This window comes from Paralichthys olivaceus, chromosome 3, assembly GCF_024713975.1.
Source record: "Paralichthys olivaceus isolate ysfri-2021 chromosome 3, ASM2471397v2, whole genome shotgun sequence".
Classification (NCBI taxonomy): Eukaryota; Metazoa; Chordata; class Actinopteri; order Pleuronectiformes; family Paralichthyidae; genus Paralichthys; species Paralichthys olivaceus.
Window position 1 is genome coordinate 1749978 of NC_091095.1, and position 27169 is coordinate 1777146.

Sequence of the window (27169 nt, forward strand, 5' to 3'; positions counted from 1 at the left end):
CCCAGCTTCATCAACGTTGCTTAAAACAACACTGTGCAACTTTTCTACATTAGAATAGCAGCTTCAAAAAGAGTTTGGGGGTTCACTGATCTATAAAAGTGAGAATGCTTCCTCACCCTGAACATCAGTTGAATATCTCTCCTGTAAAAACTGCCTGAATGAAAACACAGAGACATGTTTGCGTTGCGTCTGACCTGTGATAACTCCGTTGGGGTTGCTCTCTCCCTCAGCGTTGCTCGCCGTCACTTCAGTGGCACTGGAATTGAAGTTCGTCAGCGGGCAGGAGAGCGTTGCGGTGTTGCAAAGCTGGGTGCGGCCTCCTCCCGAGGTATTGTAGACGGTGTACGTGGAGGCAAACACTGACGAGTCCCAGGACAGAACAGCGGACTGTGCGTTGCCGCTGTATCTGACGTTCTGTGGAGGACAGGGGACTGGGACGGAAACAGTTTGTGTGTAAATAAGTTGTTTGGGATTTTTAAGTAACACTTTACTTTAAAGAGTAAATCGCAAAGATGTTCATTTGAATAAGAATGAACAAAATAGCAGAACAAGGTATATGGTGTATAGTGAGGACAGTTACCTGTGACCCCAGTGAAGGCAGCGGAAGGTGTGCTGACCCCAGCGGAGTTTCTGGCGCGTACAGTCAGGTTATAAGTTGTGCTGCACGGCATCGGGAACTCAAAGTATCTCCTGGGCAGCCAGTAAGAAGAGACGTCCATCACGGCCTGTGGGTCGTCTTGGATTCGACCAGCGATCTCCGCCAGATACTCGACATCAGAGCAGTTGACGCTGTCCCATGACGTCAAGGCCCAGTGATACTGGCCTATTTTCTGCATCCGGACATTCAGAGCAGTCGGAGGACACGGAACTGAGGAGGGAAGAGACAGTTCACACGTTTAACTTCTCCAGGTTGAGGTTCAGCATATTACTTGTGAAATAAATGGGATTAAAACAACACCTCAACTTACTTTAACACAAATTCTAGTAACATAAGAGTTATAAGTTCATGTTGCAACATTTACCTGCTCCCTCAGTGAGAGGTGAACCGAACGAGCTGTTGCAGAAGCCGTCAGAGGCTTCGACTGAGAAATTGTACATTTCTCCACATTCCAGGTCGTCGAAGGTGCAGGAGAGAGCAGTGCTGTCGCAGTAGATTGCGTCTCCTTCCTGAGGCTGCGCACAGCCGTAATAATTCACAGCACCCTCAGAGGCGTCCCAAGACAGGACAGCAGAGTTGGTCTCACACTTCATGTCCACTGTGAGACCAGAGGGCTGACAGGGCACTGAGAGGAAAGACAGAGGACTCCGATTCAAACATGAGGCAAAACATTCAGAAACAGCAAAAGAGATTCAGACAAGTAGAAAATACTCATGTCTGACACTCTGGAACAAAAAAGTAAAAATAAAGATTAAATGGTTGTGGGAATTCTTGTTGTTCAGAATACTGCCCTCTCTCAAAATGTTAAAGAAAGTGAGGAGGATCCGTCCCATTAATTTAAAAGCTTTTAAAGTTCATGGACTCGTCTTTGGCCTGAACCTCACCCTTCCACTAAATGTCAAGAAAACAGGTTGAGTAGTTTTTATGAAATCCTGATGAAAGATGTGGAGGACAGTGAAAACACGACCTGCCTGGTGGAGGTGACCAGAAAATATCTCTACCTGATCTGAAGGACGAGGTGCTGGACATGCTGGTGCAGTTGTCTCCACTGGCCGTGATGCTCAAGCTGTACAACTGACCGCAGTGCAGATCAGCCAGGGTGCAGTTGTTCACGAAGGTGTTGCAGAGGGAGACGTGTCCGTCACTTCCTGTGGCTGTGAGCTGGTAGGATGTGGCCACAGGGGAGTGTCCCCACGTCACCGTCACCCCGTTCTCCTCACATGACTGAACCACCGTCACGTTGTCTGGTGCACAAGGTGCTGGAGGGGACAGTGTTCAGTGAGTTTCGATGAGAAGAGTTCATGTGTATGAAGAGAGAAGAGAGAAACTGTGGTTACCTGTTTTAATCTTCTTTGGTGGACTTCTGAGGTTGCTGCACCGGTTAGAGGAAGCTGATACTATGATGCTGTAGTGCATCCCACAGCGGGCCTCCTCGAGGACACAAGAATCATAGGAGCTGTTACAGGAGATGAGGGATTGGTCGTGACCCTCGGCCGTCACCACGTACAGGGTTGTGTTCACTGTGTTCTCCCATTCAACCAGGATGGTGTCATTGTTGCATTCTATCGCTGCACTGATGGACGTCAGAGCACAAGGACCTAGAGGAGTTGGGCCGCATTAAACACAATGTTAGAAAGTTCTGACTCACTACTGTCACCTTTGTGAGCAGACGGAAGATTTAAAGTCTTTGACAACTTTGTGTTTCCGGTATTCAAGTATAAAGTTTATGAAATAGTTCAAATCTCCAAAATGATCCTTGTACCCTTTCAGAAACTGTAATCACCTGTCACCAGCTCAAAGGTGGAGCTGTGATTGCTGCGGCAGTGCTCGTTCATGGCTTTGAGGGAGAGGGTGTAGCGCGTCCCACATTTCAGATCCGGGACCTCGCAGGGAGAGGAGGTGGTCGTGCAGCTGGAGTTGTGTCCGTTCATCTCTTCCGCAAACACAAAATAGCTGACGGCTCCGTCTGCGTCATCCCAAGTCACCCAGGCTGAGTTTGATATGCAGTCCAGGTGGCTCTCAGGGTTTCTGGGCATGCACGGAGCTGTGGACGGTGATACGGCAACAAATGAGCATGTCTTGAGAAATGTTTAACAATTATATATGATGCACACATAACAGTTGCATGATGGGATTTCTTCCAGTGCTGCTGATGGTGAGTCGGATGCTCTACAATGAAGCAATGGCACCAAACTTACAGATCTTTTATATAAAAAGTATGAAATACACACAGGGTATAAACCTCTCTGAAGCTTTAACGAGTCTGATCTAACATCTGACTGTGAGAAGTTTACCTGAGGAGGTTCTGACCAAAGCGCTCGGCTGGCTTTCACAGTCATCTCTGACGGACAGCACAGTGACGTTGTAGTGCTGTCCACACGGTAGATTGTTCAGGGTGCAAGTCGTGCTGCTTGAGTTACAGTAGAGTCTCGCCCCGGTGTTGCTCACCGCCGCCACATGGAAGTACTGGACATCGGGGTTTGGAGACCAAGACACGGTTATGGCTCCTTCAGCACACTGAGCATTAACGGTCACGTTCTGTGGTGCACACGGGGCTGAGGGGGAGAAAGAGAGGGAGAACAGGAAGGTTTAAAATAGGAAAATAGAGGAAAGCACTTTGGGAATTGACCACGCCTCCGAATTAATAAACAATGATAAGGTGCAGTACCTGTCTGCACGTAAGACCTGCTGCTCTCCATGCTTGAACAAGACTCGTCCTGGGCGAACACGCTCACGTTGTAGGTCTGTCCACACTGCAGCTCGTCCAGGTCACAGTGAGTCACGGTGTTGTTACACTCAGTCTGGTGACTTCCGTCTGCGCTGACGGCCACTGCCAGATAGGACACTGCTCCGCTGGCTCGCTCCCACGTCACCGCAGCGGAGTTTGAATGGCACAGCAGAGCGGCCTTGACATAAGTGGGTGTGCAAGGCACTGATGGAGGGAAAGGGTTGGAGGGCTCAAATGAATGAAAGTGATTTAAACAGAAATAAACAACGGCACTCAAACTGAAAAACGTTATTCTTTATATTTTACCTGACTGCAGGTCGAGGTGAGCGACACTGTTGTCACACTCTCCATCCTGAGCTGTCAGTGTCACGTTGTAGAGCTGACCGCAATGCAGGCTGGGTAGCTGACAGCTGGTTTCCGTGCTGTTGCACTCAGTCCTGTGACCGTCGGGCCCGAAGGCTTGCACACTGTAGGAGGACACGCCCTCTTCTTCTTCCCACGACACCACGCCTGTGTCATTACTGCAGAACATCTCCGCTCTTACTCCCTGCGGTGCACACGGCACTGCAGACAAACAGAAGGTTCGGATTAAGTAAAGGTATCAGTAAAGTTCTAATATAATCTTTTAATCATATCATAGATAAATGAATGATGAATAAAATCTTACATGTGTTGATCTCCACATCAGAGCTTCTAGCACTCGAGCAGGTCTCGTCCGAAGCGTTAACACTGATGGAGTAGTTGAGGCCACACAGCAGGTCGCTGAACAGGCACGTTGTCCCGTTGCTGTTGCAAGTTGATTCATAGCCACCGTTGCCCTGGGCAACTGCGGTGTATGATGACGCCCCTTTGCTTGGCTCCCAAGAGACGGCCACGCCACCGGACTCACAAACCACCCGGGCTTCCACCTGCTGTGGTACACAGGGCACTGAACAGACAGATAGAGGTGTTCAGTGAGAAGCAGCTAAAATCACAAAGAGCCGGACTCAAATATAAAACGTTTCAAAGCTGCAGTTAAAGAAAACTTCAAATTTGTTACGTAGAATTCATCGTGCTGCCAGAACCCAAACAGTTTACTCAGACCGACCTGCTTTCATCTGTGTAATGCCGCTCGCTGACACGTTGCACACGCTGTTATCAGCAATCACAGTGATGTTGTAGGTGCAGCCACACGACAGGTCTGGGAGGATGCAGGACTGCGTGGTCGTCTCGCAGCCGGACTCGTGTCCTTGCATGGAGAAGGCTTGGACGATGTAGGAATCAGCCCCCATGCTGGACTGCCAGTCAACCTGGGCTGTGTTGGTGGAGCAGTCCAGTTCAGCCACAACACCTTCAGGAGGACAAGGCACTGGAAGAGAGAAGGACAAACCATCACTAAGCTATTTGTGATTTAATGTCAGTTTCTTTTACAATGAGCAGGTCAGTTTCAGCCATAGACTTTTAATAAAAATGGACGTCATGACAGTTTAGGTGAAGCCAAACCGTCTCCATTGCCACCTGGTGGCTGACCATAATAAATTCATAAAATTTTGCTGTATTTTAAAACCTCACCTGATTCCACCTGCAACCTGGAGCTTGGGGGGCTGTTGCAGTTCTCGTTGGAGGCAACGACAATCACACTATAGCTCTGTCCGCACCGCAGGTTCTGAAGCTCGCAGTTGGTGAAGTTGGAGCTGCAGGTGGAAATATGGCCGCTGGAGGACCGGGCTGTTGCCGTGTACTCCACGGCACCTTCTGCGAAGGCCCAGTCCAGGAGGGCCGAGTTGGTGAAGCAGTCCACAATCACTGAGCCGATGCTGGGTGTGCAGGGAGCTGGGTGAGGGAGGTGAGAAGTGGAGGGTGTGTGGATCAGACTTGGACAAGGCAGTGACATATGAGACAAATAAATCATTATTCCACCTGATTTTACCTGATTTGAACTCTATAAGTGGGCTGGGCAAACTCGAGCAGATATTATCTTTCGCCGTTGTCTGGACCATGTAGGTCTGTCCACACGTCAGGTTGGTCAGAGTGCACGTCAGATCTGAAGTATCACAGGAGGAGAAGTGTCCCTGTGTGCTCTGAGCCAACACCATGTAGGACAGAGCCCCCCTGCTGGCACTCCAGGACACCACAGCTTCATTTTCGGAACAGTCCATCACCACATCCACATCAGCAGGAATACAAGGCACTGGAGAAAGGAGGGAGAGCGTTTTATCCTATTGTGACGAGGAGGATCGTTAGATATCAACATGCAGGAAAGTCGATGTGTTTACTTTTAAGGTGTCAGATTCAAAATACATACATAACATAACAACTAATCTTCACTGTCTGTAACGCACCTGACGTCAGGATGTCGACCTCACTGGGGTCAGAGTTGCAATCCCCGTTGGAGGCGATGACGGTGACTGAGTAGTTCTGACCACAGACGAGGTTGGGCATGCCGCACTCGTTGCTGTCAGACCAGCAGGCGATTGACTGGTCATCTTCCGTTGTTACCGTGGCGATGTAGAACTCCGCCCCGGCCGAACCGGTCCACGACACCACGGCGATGTTAGAGACACAGTTCACGAAGCTGGAGACGTCAGTGGGTGGGCAGGGCTCTGAGGTAAAGAGGGAGAACAGACTGGATGAGGGGATGGAGCCAACACCAGGGGACATGAGTGGTGCGGTTCACCTCGGACATGTTGCACTAGTGTAGTGTTTTGAAATAAATGAGTCACGTTAAAAAAAAAGGTTTGTCAGGGTATGAGATAAGAATCTACCTGACTTAAGCACCGAGGGCGGACTGGGTTGACTTGTGCACTCAGAGTCCACCGCCTGAACAGACAGGAAGTACTCCTGGCCGCACAGGAACTCGGAGATGAAAGTCCAGGTGTCGTTTGTGCTGAGCTGCACTTTGTGGCCGCCGCTGGCCTCTGCAGTCACGATGTACAACTCTGCAGTTTCACTGGCATTCCAGGTCAGTGATCCCACCTGAGAAACAGATTCGATTTGAATTTGAATTTAGCTACATGACATAAACTCAAACGAACAATATTATAACTTAAGCCACAAGGGGTCTCTCAATAAAAACAATAACAAAAGACCTAGTTTGATGATGTCATAAAGCAGCGTGGAATCATGCTGATAAAAGTATTTACCTTTATCGAGCAGTTCAGAGACGATTCCAAGTTCTGGGGTACACACGGTCCTGGAGACACAAAGACAGAAGTTTAGTTTCAGACGGCAAATACAATACAACTCATTACTGATGAACCTGCCCATCGTTTGAAAATCATGCTCACCCATCCGTATTGAGGTGCTGTTGCTTGGCAGGCTGCTGCACATGTAGTCGTTGGCGATGACGTGAACGGTGTACGTCTCTCCACAGTGCAAGTCATCCCAGGTGCAGCTGCTGGTGTTTGTGACACACATGTGTGTGTGGCCGTCCTCTGCCGTCGCAAGGGCCAAGTAGGACTCTGCTCCGTCGCTCAGGGCCCAGCTGACCGAGCCCAGACTGTCCTCACAGCGTGTAAAGCTCTGCACATTCTCGGGGACACAGGGGCCTGAGGAGAAGACGATCTGTTAAAAATCATCGTGAACCCACTGACTGATCCGCACGTTTTATGAGACAAAAAGGTAAATGAGACGTACCTGTCTTGAATTCTTCGGGCAGACTCACGGAGCTGTCACATCGATCATCCTGGGACTTCACGGTGAAGGTAAACAGTTGTCCGCAGGGCAGCTCAGCCTCTATCATTGTCTCATTGGTTTGGAAGGACGTGACGTATCCCAGGTCTCCCGTCGCCGTCACCACGTACACTGATGCTCCTAAAGCTGCCGACCAATCCAACACCACCGTGTCATTGTAACACGACCCATTGACCTTCAGGCCCGTTGGCTGGCAGGGTTCTGATGGAAGAGGAACCAAATAAATGATGACTGCGTCAAGAAAATCAAGAAGCTACAGCAACAAAAGAGAATGTGGTCAGTTTTTAGGGTCGCTAATGGTCACGCTAATTAACATATAAGAAAGACGCATAATTTAGTCAACAAACCAACTAAACCAAACACATAATCAATCAAATCCCTCTGGAGTTAATTCACAGGCCTCATACCCGTCTGAATCTCTACAGTGCTGCTGGTTTCACTGAAACACATGTTGTCATATGCAGTCACAGAGAATTCATAGGTCTCCCCGCAATGCAGGTTAGGGAACCGGCAGGTGGAGTTGGTGGAGTTGCACTTCAGTGTTCCCATGCTGCAGGTGGCGGTCGCCAGGTAGAGCTCCACATCTTCTCTTTCCTCCCAGAAGAAGTTGGCCGTGCTCGTCCCACACTGCAGGTCCACTCCGACGCGTACAGGTTTACAGGGGCCTGGACAAGATGTTGCAGTTACAAGAAATAAACCCACGTGGAACTGGAGATAAATGTATTAGTACAGAATAAATTCAGTGGTTCCAGTCACTTCCTCATAAACTATGTGGCTCCACTCACGTGTGGTGAAGGTGACGTTGGTGTGTCCCTCAGTTTGACAGTGGTCGCTGATGGTTGTCAGGCTGACATTATACGTCTGACCACACTGCAGCTCCGTGAGCTCACACCAGTCCTCAGTGGTCTCACACGACGCTCGGTAGCCATCAGCTGCCACGGCAGTCGCTGCGTAGGAGCTGGCTGCGTCGGCCGGGCTCCAGGAGATTTCTGCTGTGCTGTTGTCACAGTCCAAGTCAGCCATCACATTCTCAGCCGCACAGGGAGCTACAGGAAGAAGAGAGAAAATGATTCCAGCTTCATTATGGACTCAGCTGCACTGATCTTAGCTCCAAATCTTAGTTCACGTTATCTCTCAGAGAAAGTAGCCTCCTCTGATGTTTACTAGAAGTTCACTAGAATTCACTTTCATCAAATTGCAGAAGCATGACTTCAGTGTCGAACTGTAAAAATCTGAGTGATGTGATGAGAAGGTTTTGGGGCATCAGGCACGGACAGGATGCTCGTGGGTTCACCATTTTTAAGCTGATTGTTGCTCTATGTCAACAACATGCATTTTCATAGTCTCTAATATATTTACTTAAAGTACCAGTACATTATAACAAGATAAACTATGAGGAAAAACTACATGTAAAAAATGTGATAAGGGGGAAATAAGAAAGTACGATACCTGCAACCAGCCAAACGGTGGTGGAAGAACTGCTGTTGAGGGTCTTTCCGGTGGCCATGACGTCGGTGTAGTAGACGACTCCGCAGTGGAGATCTTCTATGTTGCAGAAAGTTTCAGTGGTGTAGCAGGAGAGGGAGTCGCCATTCCGCCCAGCAAGATGGGCCGTGTAGCCCACCGCACCAAAGCTGGTCTCCCACGACACGGTCCCAACGTTGCTCTGACAGTTAACACTGGTCCCCACGTTGTTGGGGGGGCAAGGCTCTGGAGGCAGAGAAAGAGGCAGGAGAGGTTTGACGATGCAGACTGGATTCTGTTATTATCTTTAATATATTAAAACTAGAATTACTGGTAGGTAAATGATTCTGAACTTTAAAAGGAATTATCTAAAGGCCAAAAACATTTGACCTCTGATTGCACAAAAGTCCATAAGCAGCGAATCATTACAACCATAATGAAATTATATTCCGGGTATTTGGTATCTGACTTCACTAAATGTTTCCAGATGACTTTTGTCTCTTGACTCTATCACTGCAGACCGATTCAAATGAAGTCCTGAGATCGTTAAGAACAAAGTCAAATACACACAAGAAGTTATATCAACACGTTTTCTCACCTGTTGCAATCTCAACTTGTTCTGTCGAAACGGACACGTCCTGGCACACGTGGTTGTTTGCTGTGACACTGATGTTGTAGACCTGACCACACCCTAAGTTATACAAGGCACAGTAGGTGTCATTCGTCCTGCAGGAGACAGTGAGGCCCTGCTCTGTTACGCCCGCCACTGTGTAGTAACCAGCACCAGCAGACATGTCCCACAGCACCTGGCCGATGGTTATGCTGTACTGAGTGCTGATTTGTTCAGGGATGCACGGCCCTGGAAGAGAAGAAGAAGGACAGATGAAGGACAGACGGTGAGGACGAGTGGGCAGTATGGTTTTAGTCTAAGGGCAGCTACCGACCAGTAACCAGCTGTCCCGTCATGTGACCGATGCTGCTGCAGGTCTGTCCCACAGCTTCGACAGACACGGAGTAGCTCTGCCCACAGCTCAGCCCTTCCAGATCACAGGAGGTGGTGTTGGTGTCACAGGTGTCAACGTGACCTGACGCGGAGACGGCCGACACCATGTACGACTGAGCTCCATCGCTCGGGGACCACACCACCGAGGCCGTCTCCATATAGCAGTCAAACACTGCCCTGATATTTATTGGTTCACAGGGAACTGAATGAAAGAAAGAGGAGATAAGACGACAGTCGTCACTTTAATCTGCTTTAAATTAATTTCACATTAAAAAAATCAATGACAGTCCCGTCACTCCTCTTTCCTACCTGCAGCTGTGTCAACCATGGGAGTGGGCGGGCTGTCGCAGTATCCGTCAGAGGACACCATGAAGACGTGGTAGATCTGCCCGCAGCCGAGTCCCGTCACATTGCAGTAGCTCTCGGTCATGGCCTGGCAGGTTGTGGTCTGACCGCTGCTGTCCTGCACTGTGGCGACGTAGGAGTCAGCTCCTGGACTCTCAGACCAGGACACAATCAGAGAATTGGCTTCACAGTCCACCACGGAGGACATGTTAGCAGGGGTGCATGGCGCTGGTGAGAAGATGTGGACAGAAAGTTTAGTGGAGAAACTAGCTAACTTGACCCTTCAGGGAAAAAGAGTTTTACAGGTTGAACAAACAAGATATTATGATGTGTACTGTGTGTTTTTATTTTGTGATGTGTATTTTATATTTAGTTGTTTCTTAACAAATGAAAAGTATATTATTATTATTGTTGTTAATATTGTTTTAACTACTAAAACTTTAGAACAGTAGAAATATTGAGCTTCCCCAAAGAATTCTGAAATGTGTTTCATGTTGCTCTGGATAAGTTTTGTTCCATGTGAAAACTAAATACTAGCAGCACGTGTACAAACTTAATAGTTCTATAGAACTCATGAACACAGGATTCAGCACGTACCCGTCTTGATCTTCACACTTTCACTCGGTTTGCTCTGGCAGTCTATGTCCTCTGCTGTCACAGTAGCGGTGTAGAGTTCTCCGCAGCGCAGGCCTGTCAGCTCGCACCGGTTCAGATGGGACATGCACTGTTCTTCGTGACCGTTAGCGTTCACCGCTGTCACTCGGTACAGCTGCCCCCCTTTGCTGTAGTCCCACGACATGGAGGCCACGTTGTCGCTGCAGCTCAGACTGGCTTGAAGGTTCTGAGGAACACATGGTGCTAAGGGAGAGAGGTCGATACAGATATTATTCTTTATTCTCATTTCTTCTCACAGTCTCTGGCACAGACCTGCGTGACATGCACTGTATGTACCACACCTGTCCTGGTGATATCCGCCTCACTCTGGGAGCTGTTGCAGATTCGTCCTTCGGCTCTGACGTGCAGGAAGTAAAATTCTCCACACGGCAGATCAGTGATGTCACAGCCGGTGTCCGATGTGGTGCAGCAGGTGGTGTTTCCATTTATCTCCTCCAGAGTGGCCGTGTACACTACCGCACCGGGAACGGCCGACCAGGAGATGCTGATCGTGGCGTTGTCGCAGCCCAGTGAATTCTGCACGTCCTGAGGGGTGCAGGGAGCTGAGGAAGGAGAACAAAACTGGGTTCCTCATCATGTTTTTATGAACCAATAGAACATAAGTAAACAGAGCAGGTACGGCATTTTGCTTTTATAAAAAAAATTTAAATAATTACGACAAATTCATTAATTTTGTTTGGATGAAACTCTGTTTTCTTGTTCTCTCATATTAATTTCAGTTTATGCTTTTATTATGTGTTTCACTTACCCGTCTCTGTTATGACAGCGTTGCTGGGGGGACTGGAGCACTGCCGGTCGCCGGCCCTCAGAGTCACCGTGAGGTTCTTGCTGCACTTCAGCTGCGGCACAGCACACAGCCCCTCCGATATGACGTTACACTCAAATATCTCCTCGTCGCCCAGGTTGTCTGTCACCGTGGCGACGTAGCCTTCCGCCCCCGCAGACTCCTCGTACATCAGCCAGGTTGTGTTTGTCAGGCAGTCGATCTCCACCTCAGAGATTGTTGGTCCGCAGGGAACTGGGGGCAAACAATAAATACAAACTAATAATAAAAAAATGCAGAGGAACATGTATCGATCATTTAAAGGAAATCTAGAATTATTCCATGAAGCAAAAAGCAAGCCTTCACTGTGCACTGTAAAAAAAAGTTAAGATAAAGAAAATAAAAGAACCACAAACAGTTTCAAATCATTAATCAAAGGATTTAATATGATCCGTGCCTGTTGTGATCTCCTGTGTGGGGCTGTCTCTGCCCACACATCCATTCCTGGAAGGTGTGATGGTGACGTTGTACTTTGTCCCGCACTCCAGTGTGCTGAGATCGCAGCGGCTGTTTGTGCCGGTGCAGTTGTGTGTATGACCTGTGTTGTTAACCGCTGACACCGTGTACTCGACTCCCGCCGCGCTGTTGTTCCAGGTTACAGACACAACGCCGGTGCTGCAGTCGACAGCGGGCAGGAAGGACGACAGAGGGCACGGAGCTGAGTGGAGAAAGAGGAAGTTGAGGTGACGATAAAAGATTCATTTTATGCAGGTTTTGTCTATTTTTAGATTTGACTGGAAAAACTTCAATTTTTAAAGTATATTCAAAGTTTATACACAGCAGCAAAGTTTGAATAACTTTAAAAGAAACACAGAATTACGTTCACACCGATCTGTGTCCTTCACCTACCTGTGAGGACCTGGACCGTGGGGCTCTGGGAGCTGTTGCAGGCTTCATCTTCAGCCGCCACTGTGACATCATAGGTCAGATCACACTGCATGTTGGGCACCACGCAGTGATGCTTATCTGTTGTGCAGGTGCTGACGTGAACTCCGCCGCTCGCCACGGAGGCACGGAACTTTACAAAGTGACCTGTCGACTGCCAGGTGACATTGAGGACACCTGCAGGACAGTCGAGGTTGTTCTGTATATTCTGTGGAACACACGGAGCTGAGGAGGGAGAGACAGAGAGCAAAGTGAGTGGTCACAGGTTTGATCCCACCACGGCACCCGAGCTCTTGAGTGGGACATGGGACTGTTCATCACTCACTTGAACTTCAATAAATGCTTCCTTAAAATTGTAAATTATTTAAATACCGACCTGTGCGAATCACTTTAATGTTACTTTTGGCTCCAAAACAGTTTCCATCCGAACCCACAGCATAGACCTGGTACTGCTGTCCACAGAGCAGACTGGGTATCTGGCAGCTGGTGCTGCTGGTGTTGCAGGACCACCGGTGGCCCTGTGCATCCACCGCCACAGCCATGTAGGAGAAGGAGCCCTGCGAGGCCTGCCACGACACCACCACATTGTTTGATCGGCAGGAAGAGTTGACCATGAGGTCGGTGGGGGGGCAGGGAGCTGAGGGAACAGGAGACGATCGGTCAGTCGGATCAAAGCACTGGATAATACTTCAAGTTCATAACAAGATAAAATAATAACATAAAAGTGGCAGAAACCATTAAGTGATTTATAAACAACAGGTTAAAAGTAGTGATTAGGAAAAAAGTAAGTTCAAATAGTTATTGAAAAATATTCTCCAGCTAAAAGTAAGAGAAAAAGTCAGATGGGTGATATTTCTTTTACAAATTAAAACTCAACAAGTTATTTTTAGAAATCACTGAACTCTTCACATCTCACCTGTGTTGATTATGTGCCAGTCCAGGCCCGGGCTGAGGCAGTTCTGTCCCTGTCCGCTGACGCTCACCTTGTAGCTCTCCCCACAGTGCAGAGACGTGATGTTACAGGAGTTACCGCTGGTGGAGCAGGTCTGCTTATGTGCGATGTTGAAGGCATCGGCTGAGGCGTTGTAGTACATTATGCCGCTGCCGGGCGTCCAGGACACCAGGGCTGTGTTGGTGTTGCAGTCCAGAGTTGCCTCCAGAGCACTGTGGGGACAAGGACCTGGGCAGGGAGGGAGAGGTCAATACATAGAGAGGGTCAAGTGTTGAGCAGATATGTACTGTGTGTTCAGATCCTCAAATTCAGTTGATTCCTGCTTGGATTTTAAAAGGACCTTCAGAGATCTTGGCTACTTACTTTTAATACAAATCACAATCTTTGTTGTGCTTGTTATTGAGAACGACAGCGGGAACATTGCAATTTCTGCACCGAGTAAATGCTGGATATTGTGATAACTGTGTTTTTCTTACCTGTAGTGGTCGTGATGTTCTCGCTGACCAAACTGACGCAGGAGTCGTGCCGAGCCACCGCAGTGATGTTGTAGTCCTGGCCACATGCCAGGTTAGGGAAGTTGCAGTTGGTGTCTGTGCTGGTGCACTCAGCATCGTGGCCGAGGCTGCCCCGAGCGTAAACCGTGTAAGATGTGGCGCCACGTGCAGAGTCCCACATGACCACGGTGATGCCGGTCAGACAGTCCCCTTGTTCTGTGAGGTGGGTGGGAACACACGGAGCTGGAGGAGGAGATGAAGAAGTAAGTACGTGGCCGGGTCACTGCAGCTCAATGTCTTGTACTGTTTCTATTTAACACAGTTCATTCCTGCATCACTCAAACTTGTGGTCAACATAAAGACGGCTCTAAGTTAGTGTGTTAGTGTCTATATACAAATAAACACGTCAACAAAGACAAAACAATGGTTTTCAAAGTTTGTGTGTGCAGGGAGAGATCGACTTCACCTGTTTTGAGCTGTTGTGCAACAGCCGGCTCACTGCTGCAGGAGTTTGTGTGGCCGACCACACTGATGATGTACGTCTCTCCGCAGGTCAGCCGGTCGAACATGCAGACGGAGCCGCTGGAGTTGCAGGTTCTGATCCCTCCTGTGCTGTCGACCGCCGTCACCACCTGAGTCTGGTTTGGACCCGAGTTCCCCCACATCACAGACGCTGAGTTAGTGCTGCACTCCAGGTCCACCGTCACGTTGTCCGGTTTACAGGCGGCTGCAGATTTGGAGGATAAATAAGAGAGACAGAGGGAAGGAGTCACGATAAGGTGCGGAGGGAAGGACAAAGCTTCTGGTGAAGTCGTCGTGATGCAATTAAAAGGCGACGGAAATGAAATGTCTCGTAACCTTGAATAAAACTGTGGATTTCTCTGGGTTTGAATGTTTTGGATAACGAAAGTACTCAAGTGAACAAAGTATATAACGTACTGTCGGTGTAGTATAATATCTTTAATATGCTGTCATTCCAGAAGAAAGGGTTCTGCTACCTGACTGCACGCTGTAGTCGGAGCCCTCAATGGTGCCGCAGTCGACCGACGGTGTCGTGATGACGATGCTGTAGGTGAGGCCACATGTCAGGTTCTCGATGGTGCAGTTTGTGTTGGTTGAGTTACAAGTCGCACGTGTGCCGTCGCTGCCGATGGCGATTGCAGTATAAGACCCAGCATCGCCGATGCTCCCCCTCCACTTCACTGCGAAGGAGTTGACGTTGCAGTCCAGTTCTGCTACCACTCGGTCAGGTAGACAGGGAGCTGTGGGACGGAAAGGACTCAGATTTAAAACAAAGAGAAATATTCAGAATCCTGATCAGAGTTGCGGGAAGCGGCAGGTTTCATGTACCTGAGGTAAATGTAAAGGTTTCCCCCGCACTGCTGTTGCAGGTCGCACTGGAGGCAACCACAAACGCAGAGTACTGATGTCCACAGTCCAGCTTCACAGAGCAAGTTGTTATGTTGGAAGAACAGGAAACCACGTGACCGTGGGTACCGGTCACTGTGGCCGTGTAGGAGACAGCGTGCATACTCGGCGCCCAGGTCAGCGTTCCCGAATTGGTGCCACACTCGGCAGTGGCAGTGAGATTAGTTGGGGGACACGGAGCTGGAAGAGAGGACGAAAAGGAACGAAGAGAAATACAATAAATCATCTAAGTCAGCTTCTGTAAATCATTACTAATCACTGGGATGGAAGAAAATACTAGTGAGAAAATGTCTCAATGTTTAACTTTAATATCTTCTAAAATTCTATAAAATAAACCCAAGAGAAATATTTCATTATTGATGTCATTATGATTTAAAAGAGAAGTTACTATTATTATATCAAATATTAAAACCTCTTACAGCTGTAACAACTAGTTGATTCATCAATTAATCAATTACCTTAAGTAGCTAAGTTGATGATTTATTATTTATTTCTTCTGAATTCTGAAAGTTCTGTGTTTTTTTACATTGAGTACCATTATGAACACTTCGTCAGCATGGGCCTTGTTTTTGCTGATTCATCAATGAATCAGTGACATGGCAGAATAACCGATAGCCGCTGCCCAGGTCTCCGTACTAGAGAAATGGACGACCACTGATTTTCAGAATTACTTCATCTCACTGTAAAATCTCCTGATCGGCACAATTGAGAAACACAGTTGTGTCCAGACATTAACCTGTCTCGGTTTGAATGGGCTCGCTGAGGGCGCTGGTGCAGTCAGAGTCCCTCGCAGCGACCGTGAGATTGTACGACTCGCCGCACCGCAGCCCGGTGATCACATGGGACGTCTGCGTTGTGGTGAAGCTGGCATTGACTCCACCTTCTTCTTGGGAGTGAACGACGTAGCTGACACCACTTTCAGGACTCGGGTTCCAGCTCACTGTGATGTCACTGCTCGTGCAAGTGGTGACTCCGGTCACATTGGTGGGAGGACAGATGACTGAGGCAAGAGACATTTAGAAAATAGTGTGAATGAAACATGAAAAGTATGATATCACAATGTATTCAGTCCATATTATCGAGAACAATGATTTACATTAACACAACACTTCAACATTTAACATTTGACAACACTTGAAAATGTTAAATGTTGAAGCTAAAAGTGAAATCTGAATGTTAAATGATAAATTAAATCTGAATGTTAAATCTAAATGTTAAATTCTAAATCTAAAGTTGAATCAAAATGTTGGATCTTAATCTAAATGTAGAATTTAAATCTAAATCTAGATGTTAAATCTGAATGTTTTTAACCCTAACCCTTAAAAAAAGTTTTTAAACAAAATACGGCTTTACAATTGACCCACAAAGAACAACTCGCAAGTGATATGTGAAACCTAAAATGCTCTCATAGTTTTACTTTGCTTTGATAAACAGCCTGTACAACAGCGTAAGATTGGCATGAACACACACACGCACACACACACACACACACACAGCCCCCCCCCCTGACCTGATTGCAGGGTGACAGGCAGGCTGGGTTTGCTCCTGCAGCCCCTCTCCACCGTGACCACCGTGACCACAGAGGTTTCCCCACACAGGAGGTCAGTGAGGGAGCAGCTGGTCCCGGCGGAGGTGCAGGTGTGCTCATGGTCGTCCAGGGCTGTGGCCACATAGTGGTCTGCTTGCAGGGCGGGGCTCCAGGTCACACGGCCCACATTACCATCACACTGCAGGGACACACTGACAGTGGTGGGGGGGCAGGGGCCTGTCAGGAAGGACACCAAGGACAGGGGAGGAAGTTAAAAAGTTTGAAGCCTAGAGGCAGCTAGAGGTACTGCAACAACACTTGACGGTGAGAACTACTTCCTGTTTTTCTGTGTGAGATAAAATATTCTTGTTTATTTGTGAACGTCGGCTTGGAAACAAAATGGATCAGAAGCAGAAGAGCAGCACTGGATTGTAATTTCTAGCTCTGACAGCAGCTTAAGTCTCTTTCTATCCTGAATAAGACGACAGCACTAAAACACAATACTGCAGAATACATCAATACTGTTTTTTATAATAATAATTTTCGTGGCGGTCCTCACCTGCAATGAAGTTGAATGGGGTGCTGTGGAAACCCTCGCATCGGCTGGAGGACGGGGTGACGGTGATCAAGTAGGTCTGGGCGCAGTGTAAGTGTGAGAGGTCACAGCTCGTGTCATTTGTGGTGCACTCTTTGACGTCGCCGTCTCGGCCTTGTGCTGTCACTTTGTAGGAAATTGCACCCGGACTGTGTTGCCAACTAACCGCCGCCGTGTTGTTATCACACACGAGGGAGGCACTCACGTTCGTGGGGGCACAGGGGGCTGATGGGAGAAACATGACGGTGTAAAAGGTTTTTAGTTTGAGCTGAACTCCTCCTCACACACACCCTGCAGATATCTCTTACCTGTCAGTATCTGTGTAACCCCAGGCGTGCTGCTGTTGCAGTGGTCAGCCACAGCTGACACTTCCACGTCATACAGGCGACCACAGAGCAGCGAGGGCATCGAGCAGTAGGTCTGAGTGGAGAGACAGGAGTCCGTGTGGTTTCCAGACTGGACGCGGGTGTAGAATCTGTCTCTGCCCAAAGTCTCGTCCCAGCTCAGTAAAGCAATGCCGGTGTCACAGGAGTACGCGTACTCCACATTTGCAGGCGTACAGGGCGCTGGGTGAGAGGGCAGCACAGTCAGTTCATGAAGTCAGAACCTTTAAAATAGAAACTACTACAAGCTTGTATAAAAATAATTAAATGTTGAGCAGGAGAAGCGGTAATTTAAAGTAAATATAATTTACCTGTGACAATATCAAAAGTGCTGCTGGGTTTACTCAAACATCGGACGCCTTGTGCGACGGCCTCGACAGTGTAGGTGTTTCCGCACTGCAGTTCATGCAGGACACAGCTGCTGTCGGTGGAAGATCTGCAGGAGGTCGAGTGTCCCAGGTTGGAATTCGCCGTGACCGTGACGGCCACGGCGTCCTCATCCTCCACCCAGGTGACCGAGGCGTTATTGGAGACGCAGTCCAGAGAGTGATGCTGGATCACCGGAGCGCAGGGAGCTGGACACAGGATTGTCACATATTACGAGTTATATTTTTGTCTTGCAGGATGATTTGAGTTTTTATTTGACTAAGATTAAAATAATCTACCATGTTTATGTATTTAAAACATTTTTAAAGATATACCAACAATCTTAAACTGGGGATTCAGTTTATTCAAAATAATCCACAACCATTCTATACTTCATGTGAAATGAAACATAAGAGCTCTTCACTTCCATCATGGTTTACCTGTGGTTACATTCGTTTTGGCGAGTACGGAGCTGTTGCAGTTCCCGTCCCCGGCCAGCACAGTCACGGTGTAGTCCTCGCCACACTGCAGCTGGGTCAGGTCACACGACGTGTTGGTGGAGGTGCAGGAGTCGACATGTCCGTCGGCCTCAGCCAGGACTGCGTAATGACTCGCTCCGGTGCTGGCTCCCCAGGTCACCGCCACAGCGCCAGAGATGCAGTTTAGTGCAGCCTTCACATTTGTCGGATCACATGGTGCTGGAGCAGGAAGATGACTGTGATTAGTTAATGAGTTGATAGAAAGAACCTCATACACTGTTTGATTCACAGCTGGTGTTTGAGCTTTATGTATTTTCAATACTGGATCAGTTCATTTAGGTCTTGATAATAACAAAAGTACAGGATATCACCGTCCTTCTCCTTAAAGTTTTGTTTTTTGGACTTTTACCGGTTGTCGCTGAGACTACGGCGCTCGTGGAGCTGTTACATCTGTCGTTGACGCCCACCACACTCAACATGTACGTCTGAGCGCACTGGAGACCAGGGAAGATGCAACTTCCGTTAGCTGTGGCACAGGAAGCGGAGAACCCGCCTCCACCCGTCAATGTGGAGATGTAGGATGCTGCACACGTAGGACACGCTGCATCCCAGGACGCCCGCAACGTGTGAGTGGAACACTCCACGGCGCCTCGGACGTTTGCAGGGACACATGGAACTGAGAGAGAAATCAGGAAGGAAGAAAAGCAGAGAAGTGTTTGTTATCAGAGAGAGTTCATGTCCAGTAAAGTCAAACTTTTCTATTGTGTCAAATGCCAAACTTACTAGAATTAACAATCTGCGGGACGCTGCTGTGTCCTTCACACGTGCTGCTGATGGCTCTGACCGTCACATTGTACTGCACCCCACACTTTAGATTAGACAGCATACAGCTAGAGTCCCCTGTGATGCAGCGAAGTGCAGTGACGTTGTTGTTGCTGGTCTGGGCGGTGACGCTGTAGTTTAGTGACATGGATCCGGGCGTCCAGCTGGTGGCGAGTATGTTGGTGCTGCAGTTCAGAGTGTTGAGCACGTCCTGAACAGCACAGGGGGCTGACACAGGAGGCACAGAGTTGAAGTTAGTGGTTAGTGTTTGATGACAAATGTAAGAACAGATCTGGAGCAGTTGTTAAATTACTTCTCACAGCAGTAGGTGATTTTCTTTATAGGACCACTAGGGGGCACAATAGGTCTCTTTGATTTGAACAACAGCACAGGAAACGTGTATTGAGTGTGAAAGTGTTTTTCAGCTGAGACTGAATATTTGTATTTAACCATGAAAGCAACAGTTGGTAAAAAAAACACACAAAATGACTGAGGAGGAGTAAATAAAGGTTTTAACATTTTAGAGCACAAGATCCAGGAAGAAGCTAAAAGTGAAGATAGAACTGGATAAGGAAGACAAACAGTTATTGTAAATGTTAGCGACGTAAGTGAAAGGGAGATGTAGAGAGAGGGGGAAATAAAGCAGAGATCCTCTCACCGGTGGTACGAATGACTGGATCACTGTCAGGACTGTGACAGTCTCCATCTGAGGCTGACACGGTGAAGGTGTACTCCTTGCCGCAGTGCAGACCCTCCAGCTGGCAACTAAGTGCTGCTCCTGTGTCGCAGGTCACGTTATGTCCGTCCTCGCTCACTGCCTTGCCAGTGTAGGACGCTGCATTGGGGCTGCTGTCCCAGGTCAACGCTGCCGAGTTACTGCCACAGTTCACAGAGACGTTGAGCTGAGAGGGAGGACAGGGCGCTGCAGAGGACGGACACAGAACAGTTGGTTGGCACACGTGAGGATCTACAATATTTCCCAGCGACAAAAAACATCGATGTCTGCTGATGTTCACCTGTCGGCCGTGTCACCGCGGGGCTGCCTGGACTGGTGCAGTTGTCATCCACAGCGACCACACTGACATTGTAAACCTGGCCGCACATCACACCCTCCAGGTTGCACGACGTCATATTGGACAAACATTCAAAGCGATTGCCATCTTTATCCAAAGCAGCCACAGTGTAGGTTTTGGCTCCGCGGCTCATTTGCCACGTCACTTCCACAAAAGTCTGGCCACAGTTTCTCTCGGCGACCACATTGGTAGGCACACACGGTGCTGCAAGGGAAAACCTCAGATCAGCTACAACTTCAGTTTACTCAAGTAGAGCACTGCAGTGCACTGTCAGAGAATCACATACAGCATAAAATACTGATTTCTCTTTATAAACGTACCTTCTCTGACAGGTAAGACTGAGGGGAAGCTGACACAGGTGCCAATGAAGGATGTCACTCTCGCCGTGTACTCCAGTCCGCACTCCAGAGTGCTGACGCTGAGCTCGGGCTGTGTGGTGTTGTAAGACATCTCGTTGCTGCCGTCTGAGATCACCGTGACGTAGCCTTCTGCGTTACTGGATGCTTCCCACTCGATGGTCAGTCCACCTGATGCACAGTCCACCTTGGCCTGCGCGTTGGCCGGCCCACAAGGAACTGGACAAAGAGGAAGACGGTTTGAAAGAAGACTGGCAGCGGAGAAATCAGTCGACTATTCTTCTTCTTAATCTTTACAAGTTTACATTTGTAGGTTGTTGTGGACACTAGAAACATGCAAATGCTGAGATAGGAAGGTGTTAATCAAAACATCCTTTGTCCAGTGACCATTTTATAAACTATTTGTGTTTGTAGTATTTTTATAGTTTGACAGAGGAGAGACACAGGGACATGAACAGTGTAGTTGACACAAAAATGAATAATGCTCCTACCAGACTCCAAGTAGATGGTGTTAGAGGGGACGCTGGAGCAGACACCGTCGTGGTAGCGGACAGTGACAGTGTAGCGCTTGCCACAGTTGAGGTTTGGTATCTGACAGCTGGTTGTGGTGGAGCTGCAGCTGAGAAGTCCCTGCTCTTCGTCCACAATGGTGGCGGTGAAGGATTTCAGGTTGGGCTCACCATACCACGAAATCATAGCCTCGTTGGCTGCACAGTCCAGGGAGGCGGTGACGTTATCCGGTGGGCAAGCGGCTGAAACACAGGGATAAGTCAGAGGTACAGAATTGAATCATGAAAGTCAGCAGCTTAAGATGTTAACTTTAAAAGGAAGGTATCTTCAAAACCAGCTCTCTGTATTCAGTCTGATTCTAATAATAACAACCTAAAACTTTTGAATCACTAAAAGATGCGTATCTCTCCTTCCACCCGTTAAGTAGAAGTTACCTAAGCAGCTTTACAGTGAGATATCACCGGGGAACGAGCGTCCTACCTGTTTCTATGGTGACCATCTCGCTCTCAGAGCTGTTGCACATGAAGTTGGAGGCGATGACGTGCACTGTGTAGTTGGTGCTGCACTTTAAGTCGTTGATGGTACACATCAGATTGATGGAGTTGCAGTGGTGAGTGATGCCGCTGCTGTCCTTTGCTATGGCGACGTAAAAAATTGCACCGCTGGTCATGGCCCAGGTGGTGGTGATGGAGTTAGCCCCGCACTCCTTCACGGCGGTCACGTTGTGGGGGGTGCACGGGACTGAAAGAGAGGGGACGGATTGAAGTAAGAATAAAACACAGCTTTAATGCCTTCAATTATCCCAACAACTAATTTATTGAAATGATCACTCAACTGGTTTGTCGTATTATGATGTACAAGCAGCTAAACTTCACATTCTTAAGCCTGATGGACTAACTGTGTAGTCTTATTCAAAAGAAAGCCCATGTTTCCACCACTGACATCTAACACAGACAACAGCTTCTCCTCACGTGTCTCAGCCACAGGCCCCAGCGTCCTCGGACTGGAGCACTCATCATCAAAAGCTGTGATGTAGATGGTCAGGTACTCCCCGCACTGGATGCCCGGTATAACGCAGCTGTTGGACGTCGTGGTGCAGTTGTACTGGTCGTCGTGTCCCTTGTTGCCGTAGGCCTGCAACGTGTAGCGCAGCGCCCCCTCTGCCAGGTCCCACTTGCTGAGCAGGCCGTCTGATTTGCAGTCGGATGAGGTTTGCAGATTCTGAGGAATACAGGGCGCTGGAGAGAGGCAGAAGAAGGATGATGATCACGTCGTCACTGTGTCAAATAGATGTTAGTGTAATACACTTTGAGTTTTCTTCCATCATCTGAAATCTGATAATTAGCTTTTATTCTTAAACCTATTCCCAGATCTTAAGTTTGTGAATCTGACAGATTTTCAACCCTTACTTGATAAATACAGGTGAAGCAGAGGACGCTCACGTAAAATAGCTCATTGTTATATTGAAGTTGCAGCAACTTCTAATGATGGAAATTAAATTATTAGATATAAAAAACATCTTCATCAACACACAGACAGGATGTAATTTAGATATATATACGTTGTCTTACCTGTGCGAATGTCGACCGTAGCGCTAATCTGGCTCTTGCACTCTCCTGCAATCGAATACACCGTGAAGAAATAGTGTCGTCCACACACCGTCTGTGTGAAGTAGCACGAGGTGTCCTCCGTCAGACACTCCATGAACTCTCCCTGGGGACAGAGACATCACACGTGATGTAATATGCACTGTAGATGTGGGCTTTAAGCTAGCAGTGTGTTAGCTTAGTTTAGCTAACAGGCTGAAAAACACGAGTAAACTCCTTAAAAACACCTCTGATGCTAATCATCACTTAGCATTCAGTGTCTGATCTGATTCATTAATTTATTCTGTGAGGAACAATGAACTGCAGCGAGGGCGTCAGAAGAAACTTTGGAAAGTTACGACAGTCAAACACACAAACTTGTCTTTTTCATTCTCTAATTATTGAACGGATTAAATAAACAAGGTGAGACTTGCTGACGAGCCTCGGAGGAGCTAGCTGCTTCCCTCTACTTCCTGTCTTTATGCTAGGCTAAGCTAACATGCGGTAGCTTCTGAAACAACTTCAGAGTCTCGTCTCATCAAACTCTCAACGTTAGTGTTATTCACCAAAATCTCAAACTATTACTTTATCTCCTCTATAGCATCTAATGTCAAACATAAAATTTAAACTTAGATTTCAAATTCTACACCTCCTCTTCGTTGTTCTGATATAACTCCACATTCACATTTCTCAAAAAGTAAAAGTTATTTCTTCTTTTAGTTTCTTAGGAATTAATGTATTGAGTTGAGTTGAGTTTGGTTTGGTTTGGGGTCAGTACCTTGGAGTCCTCCGCTCTGGCCAGGTAATGGTCCGTGTTGTTCGTCGGCTCCCAGGAAAACACGATGACTTCGCTGGAACAGTCTCGAGACAAGTCCAGCTTCTGGGGCGGACAGGGGACTTGAAGGAGAAAGACATTTACACATTAATTCAAAGTGCAACAGACAGAAACACGGACGTGTGGATGACGATAAAAGACAAATCTGCACATTCCTGGTCAACACAAATATCCAGATTAGTCCGACTTAAAACGAAATGGGTTTTTTTCCATTTGCAATTTGGAACAAGTTGAAAAAATTAATTACAATTAAGGTTTAAGAATTTAACTAGTCAAAATAAACTAAATCTGGATGGATGTATGGATAGATAGATAGATAGATAGATGTAACAGAAAAAGAAAAAAAAGCATCAACATTAAACGTCTAAAATCCCGTTTCAGGTTAAAACGCCCTGATACTGAAGATTGTGCTCCCGTGTTGCTTTTCAGTGTTTGTGGTTTCAGGTTCAACAGGAACACTGACTCATTCTGAACACAACACAATGTGATGGATGGCGGAGCTCAATAGAAGACCCAGTTTTCAAAGCAGTCACCCAGCGATGCGCAAAATAAACACGTTCCAAACGACCTCAGGAGGGATCACGGTAAAAAACATGATTAAAATAAGAATTCAAACTCGACAGAAAGATTTCAGTGATTTCAAATTGGTTAATGTGCTTTATTTTTAAAATCATGGAAGTCTGTTGGTATATTTTAAGACTGTGAAAGATCAATAAGAGACGTATTATTACAAAAAAATATATAAAAAGAAATGACGCTGCTTCCTTCCCCTTGTGCCTTCAAGCTTTTCCTAGCAGGTTTCTTTTCATCCGACAGTTATGTCAGGTCCTCCCTCAGGTATTAAATGGCTGCGCTCTTGATTTGCGACAAATACATGTCATAAAATCATATTCAGCTTCATCCAAGTCACAACAGCTTAGCGGGACACAATGTGGCACCAGGGGTGGGGCAGGACAGAGAATCTCGATCGGCCCCTCCGACAGAATAGACTGATACGTGAGAGGAAAGGATTAACTTCCCACACAAAACAGGTGGCAGGGTGGAGCGGTACAAACGTTCGTCATCCATTAATTTGATAAACCGGTGCCATCGCAGTCTTGTCGAGCGGCGTCGATGGCACCGGTTCAGTCAGATACGTTTCTCTTCAGCAGAATCGCAAGTGAATCCACAACTCAGCTTGAGTCTGGTTCTTTTTGACCTAACGGTGTAAATAAAGAGTTTAGAGGAACAAGGCATGAGCTTGTGTTTAACATAGGCTCTGTTTAACAGTAACTTTGGGTTAACTAGTATTTAATTTCAAATTGAATTGAATGAGCCATTCTATATTTAGGATGTCCCGGCCTTGTCTGCCTGTCACTGGTTTCCCAACAACGAAGTGAGGCAACATCATCTCGAGGGTCACAACTATTCTGGTTTCCGTGTATTTCATATTTGTCTTCCAGCGTCAATTGTCAGCTGTTACCTCTGCCAAGACGTATTTTCTCTAACCTCGGAGAATGAATGCACTTCCTGTTCGTGCTTCTAGCTTCGTCTCATGTAGTTTCTGCTGGCTCAAACTTTGAGCGTCTCGTTTTCTCTGTTGAACAGGAGTTTGTGTTTATGTCTGATGTCTCTCCTCTTTCTCTCTAATGTTATCTCACCAGTCTGAAAAGTGGCCGAGGTGCTGTTCATGGTGTTTTTGCAGTTCTCTGATATCGGCGTCACGTTCACCACGTAGTTCTGGCCACAGCTCAGTCCGGTGATCTGGCAGCTGGTGTCCAGGCTGGTGCACGTCAACTCCGTGCCGTGGTCGCCCATCGCCGTAGCCTTGTAGGAGGTGGCCCCGACCACGGCCGACCATTGCACCTTGGCGGACTGACTGGTGCAGGTGTAGTCCACCGAAATTGATGAAACTGGTGACAGCTCTGAAAGCAACACAGCATATTAAAGTAAAAAAAAAAGCAGGATGACGATGGAGAGGGAATACAGATAATTACTGTCACTTGGTGGTAAATGATGGATATTACTTCTTAACTGTTGTGAGTTGACATTGCTTTGTTCAGTAGTATCCGATTCTCTGTGACTGGGCCTATAGACAGCACCTATACTGGGATTGGTCACGTGTCTCATCATTAACACAGTGTAAAAGGACCTCACACCATCTTTTGATTCCTGTTTTTCTCAGATTTGTGTTTGCACGACAGTCTCAACAACAAGAAGGTTGCTGGGGCATCAAATCCTTTCTCTCTCCGCGAGGATCACATTCTGCGTGTCTGAAAGGAGCGGCTCGGAGAGAATAGCTGACCTAGATCCTAATCACAGAGTTATTGATATTAGTTTGGCTCTGCGTGCCGACTCACTGTTGGTGGTGTATGTGAAGTCCGTGGGCTCGCTCGGCACCAGGAAGTGGTTGAACGAGGACACTGATATGAGATAGGTGGAGCATGGGAGGATGCCCTCAACCTCCAGCTTGGTGCCTGTGACGTTGTGCACGTATGGCGGGCTGGTGGGGTTATCAAGGTTCTGGATGATGCATTTGTACAATAAGACGTCTTCCACCGGCTTCCACGTCACCCTTGCCGAGAACTGGCCAGTCTGTTCTGCTGTGACCATCAACGGAGGCTTCACCACTGCAACCAGACACAGATTAATAATTAATAAATATTATTTTCTATCTAAATTGAGGAAAAAATAGGACTTTTACAGGATATGACCAGAAGTACTGCATGTTATAGGATCACTTGAACTAAATCACGATACCATCAGAGATATCTGGTTTTAAAGGTTTTCAGGTTTTGAGTTAGCTGCTGCTGAACCTTTGTGTTTCCAACTCAATAAAATGGATTTAAAAGGAATTTGGTTTATTCTTTTTAAAGAGAATAATAACAGAAACAACATCCCCATGATGGATTAACCTCACACCTCACTCCAGTCAAGTTTGTAAGGAACGATTTGCTTCTTAAGAAAATAGTTCCAGTAGAAACAATCCACTGTGAGGTGTAGTTGAGAGTAATTTGGAAAATTGGAGCCATTGGATAAGTTGCTGTTGTTAACAAACACGATTCACCTCTGTTAAATCAGGGGGACAGAACAATATTAAATCACAGATCTAAAAACATGGAGAAATTAACATGCATTCAAAATAAACATGGACACAAACGAGACTCAATATGAATGAAGGTTTGTGCCTGAAGCACAGAGGTTTACTTTGATATGTTTTATAAACCAACGACCTCTTATTTAGATCAAACCTGAAACAGACGTTTTATACAAACACTAGACAGAACTAAATGGAAAATAGTGGCACCTTTAAGTTCTGTTGATCCACTGTACTGGAGGTATGATATTTAGTATTTCAAAGTAAAACAACAAACGTATAACTGACTTTGTCTTGATTGAATTACTTGACTACATTTCATCAACATGTTTTCACATCAGTTGCTAATTATCACGATAAATGTCACTTTATTGATTCTGTAAAGTTTTAAGACTGATTGTGAAGGTTGTGGTTTTAAACTCTGCAGAGAATG

General features: G+C 47.1%; 1 protein-coding gene and 1 long non-coding RNA gene across 3 annotated transcripts in view; one reads left to right on the plus strand and one right to left on the minus strand.

Moving 5' to 3' along the window:
* Positions 1 to 27169, minus strand: part of LOC109644441 (uncharacterized) — a 30099-nt gene that overhangs the window by 1334 nt on the left and 1596 nt on the right. Inside the window, exons 5-57 of the mRNA XM_069520365.1 lie at positions 26000 to 26269; positions 25301 to 25564; positions 23604 to 23722; positions 22811 to 22952; positions 22211 to 22477; positions 21720 to 21980; positions 21221 to 21481; positions 20694 to 20948; positions 20317 to 20577; positions 19959 to 20222; positions 19262 to 19528; positions 18888 to 19154; positions 18440 to 18697; positions 17945 to 18208; positions 17559 to 17816; positions 17215 to 17475; positions 16638 to 16892; positions 15864 to 16127; positions 15050 to 15307; positions 14698 to 14961; positions 14166 to 14426; positions 13682 to 13942; positions 13170 to 13433; positions 12630 to 12890; positions 12218 to 12478; positions 11766 to 12026; positions 11294 to 11563; positions 10827 to 11087; positions 10468 to 10728; positions 9835 to 10098; positions 9467 to 9727; positions 9121 to 9381; positions 8508 to 8768; positions 7844 to 8104; positions 7466 to 7723; positions 7002 to 7259; positions 6653 to 6913; positions 6509 to 6558; positions 6131 to 6341; positions 5708 to 5968; positions 5296 to 5556; positions 4938 to 5198; positions 4474 to 4734; positions 4054 to 4314; positions 3693 to 3950; positions 3327 to 3590; positions 2953 to 3213; positions 2442 to 2702; positions 1996 to 2256; positions 1660 to 1917; positions 1023 to 1283; positions 581 to 868; positions 195 to 431 (exon numbers count right to left, since the gene is read on the minus strand). Of these exons, the coding sequence (XP_069376466.1) occupies positions 195 to 431; positions 581 to 868; positions 1023 to 1283; positions 1660 to 1917; positions 1996 to 2256; positions 2442 to 2702; positions 2953 to 3213; positions 3327 to 3590; positions 3693 to 3950; positions 4054 to 4314; positions 4474 to 4734; positions 4938 to 5198; positions 5296 to 5556; positions 5708 to 5968; positions 6131 to 6341; positions 6509 to 6558; positions 6653 to 6913; positions 7002 to 7259; positions 7466 to 7723; positions 7844 to 8104; positions 8508 to 8768; positions 9121 to 9381; positions 9467 to 9727; positions 9835 to 10098; positions 10468 to 10728; positions 10827 to 11087; positions 11294 to 11563; positions 11766 to 12026; positions 12218 to 12478; positions 12630 to 12890; positions 13170 to 13433; positions 13682 to 13942; positions 14166 to 14426; positions 14698 to 14961; positions 15050 to 15307; positions 15864 to 16127; positions 16638 to 16892; positions 17215 to 17475; positions 17559 to 17816; positions 17945 to 18208; positions 18440 to 18697; positions 18888 to 19154; positions 19262 to 19528; positions 19959 to 20222; positions 20317 to 20577; positions 20694 to 20948; positions 21221 to 21481; positions 21720 to 21980; positions 22211 to 22477; positions 22811 to 22952; positions 23604 to 23722; positions 25301 to 25564; positions 26000 to 26269 (13341 nt within the window). The remainder of the gene's footprint in view (positions 1 to 194; positions 432 to 580; positions 869 to 1022; positions 1284 to 1659; positions 1918 to 1995; positions 2257 to 2441; positions 2703 to 2952; positions 3214 to 3326; positions 3591 to 3692; positions 3951 to 4053; positions 4315 to 4473; positions 4735 to 4937; positions 5199 to 5295; positions 5557 to 5707; positions 5969 to 6130; positions 6342 to 6508; positions 6559 to 6652; positions 6914 to 7001; positions 7260 to 7465; positions 7724 to 7843; positions 8105 to 8507; positions 8769 to 9120; positions 9382 to 9466; positions 9728 to 9834; positions 10099 to 10467; positions 10729 to 10826; positions 11088 to 11293; positions 11564 to 11765; positions 12027 to 12217; positions 12479 to 12629; positions 12891 to 13169; positions 13434 to 13681; positions 13943 to 14165; positions 14427 to 14697; positions 14962 to 15049; positions 15308 to 15863; positions 16128 to 16637; positions 16893 to 17214; positions 17476 to 17558; positions 17817 to 17944; positions 18209 to 18439; positions 18698 to 18887; positions 19155 to 19261; positions 19529 to 19958; positions 20223 to 20316; positions 20578 to 20693; positions 20949 to 21220; positions 21482 to 21719; positions 21981 to 22210; positions 22478 to 22810; positions 22953 to 23603; positions 23723 to 25300; positions 25565 to 25999; positions 26270 to 27169) is intronic.
* Positions 11914 to 14811, plus strand: LOC138406830 (uncharacterized). Of its 2 annotated transcripts, XR_011240233.1 has the most exons (5): positions 11914 to 12051; positions 12346 to 12504; positions 12671 to 13962; positions 14252 to 14478; positions 14680 to 14811. It is a non-coding gene; the product is annotated as an uncharacterized lncRNA (long non-coding RNA). The 2 variants fall into 2 exon arrangements; XR_011240232.1 differs by lacking the exon at positions 14680 to 14811 and having other exon boundaries at positions 14252 to 14580.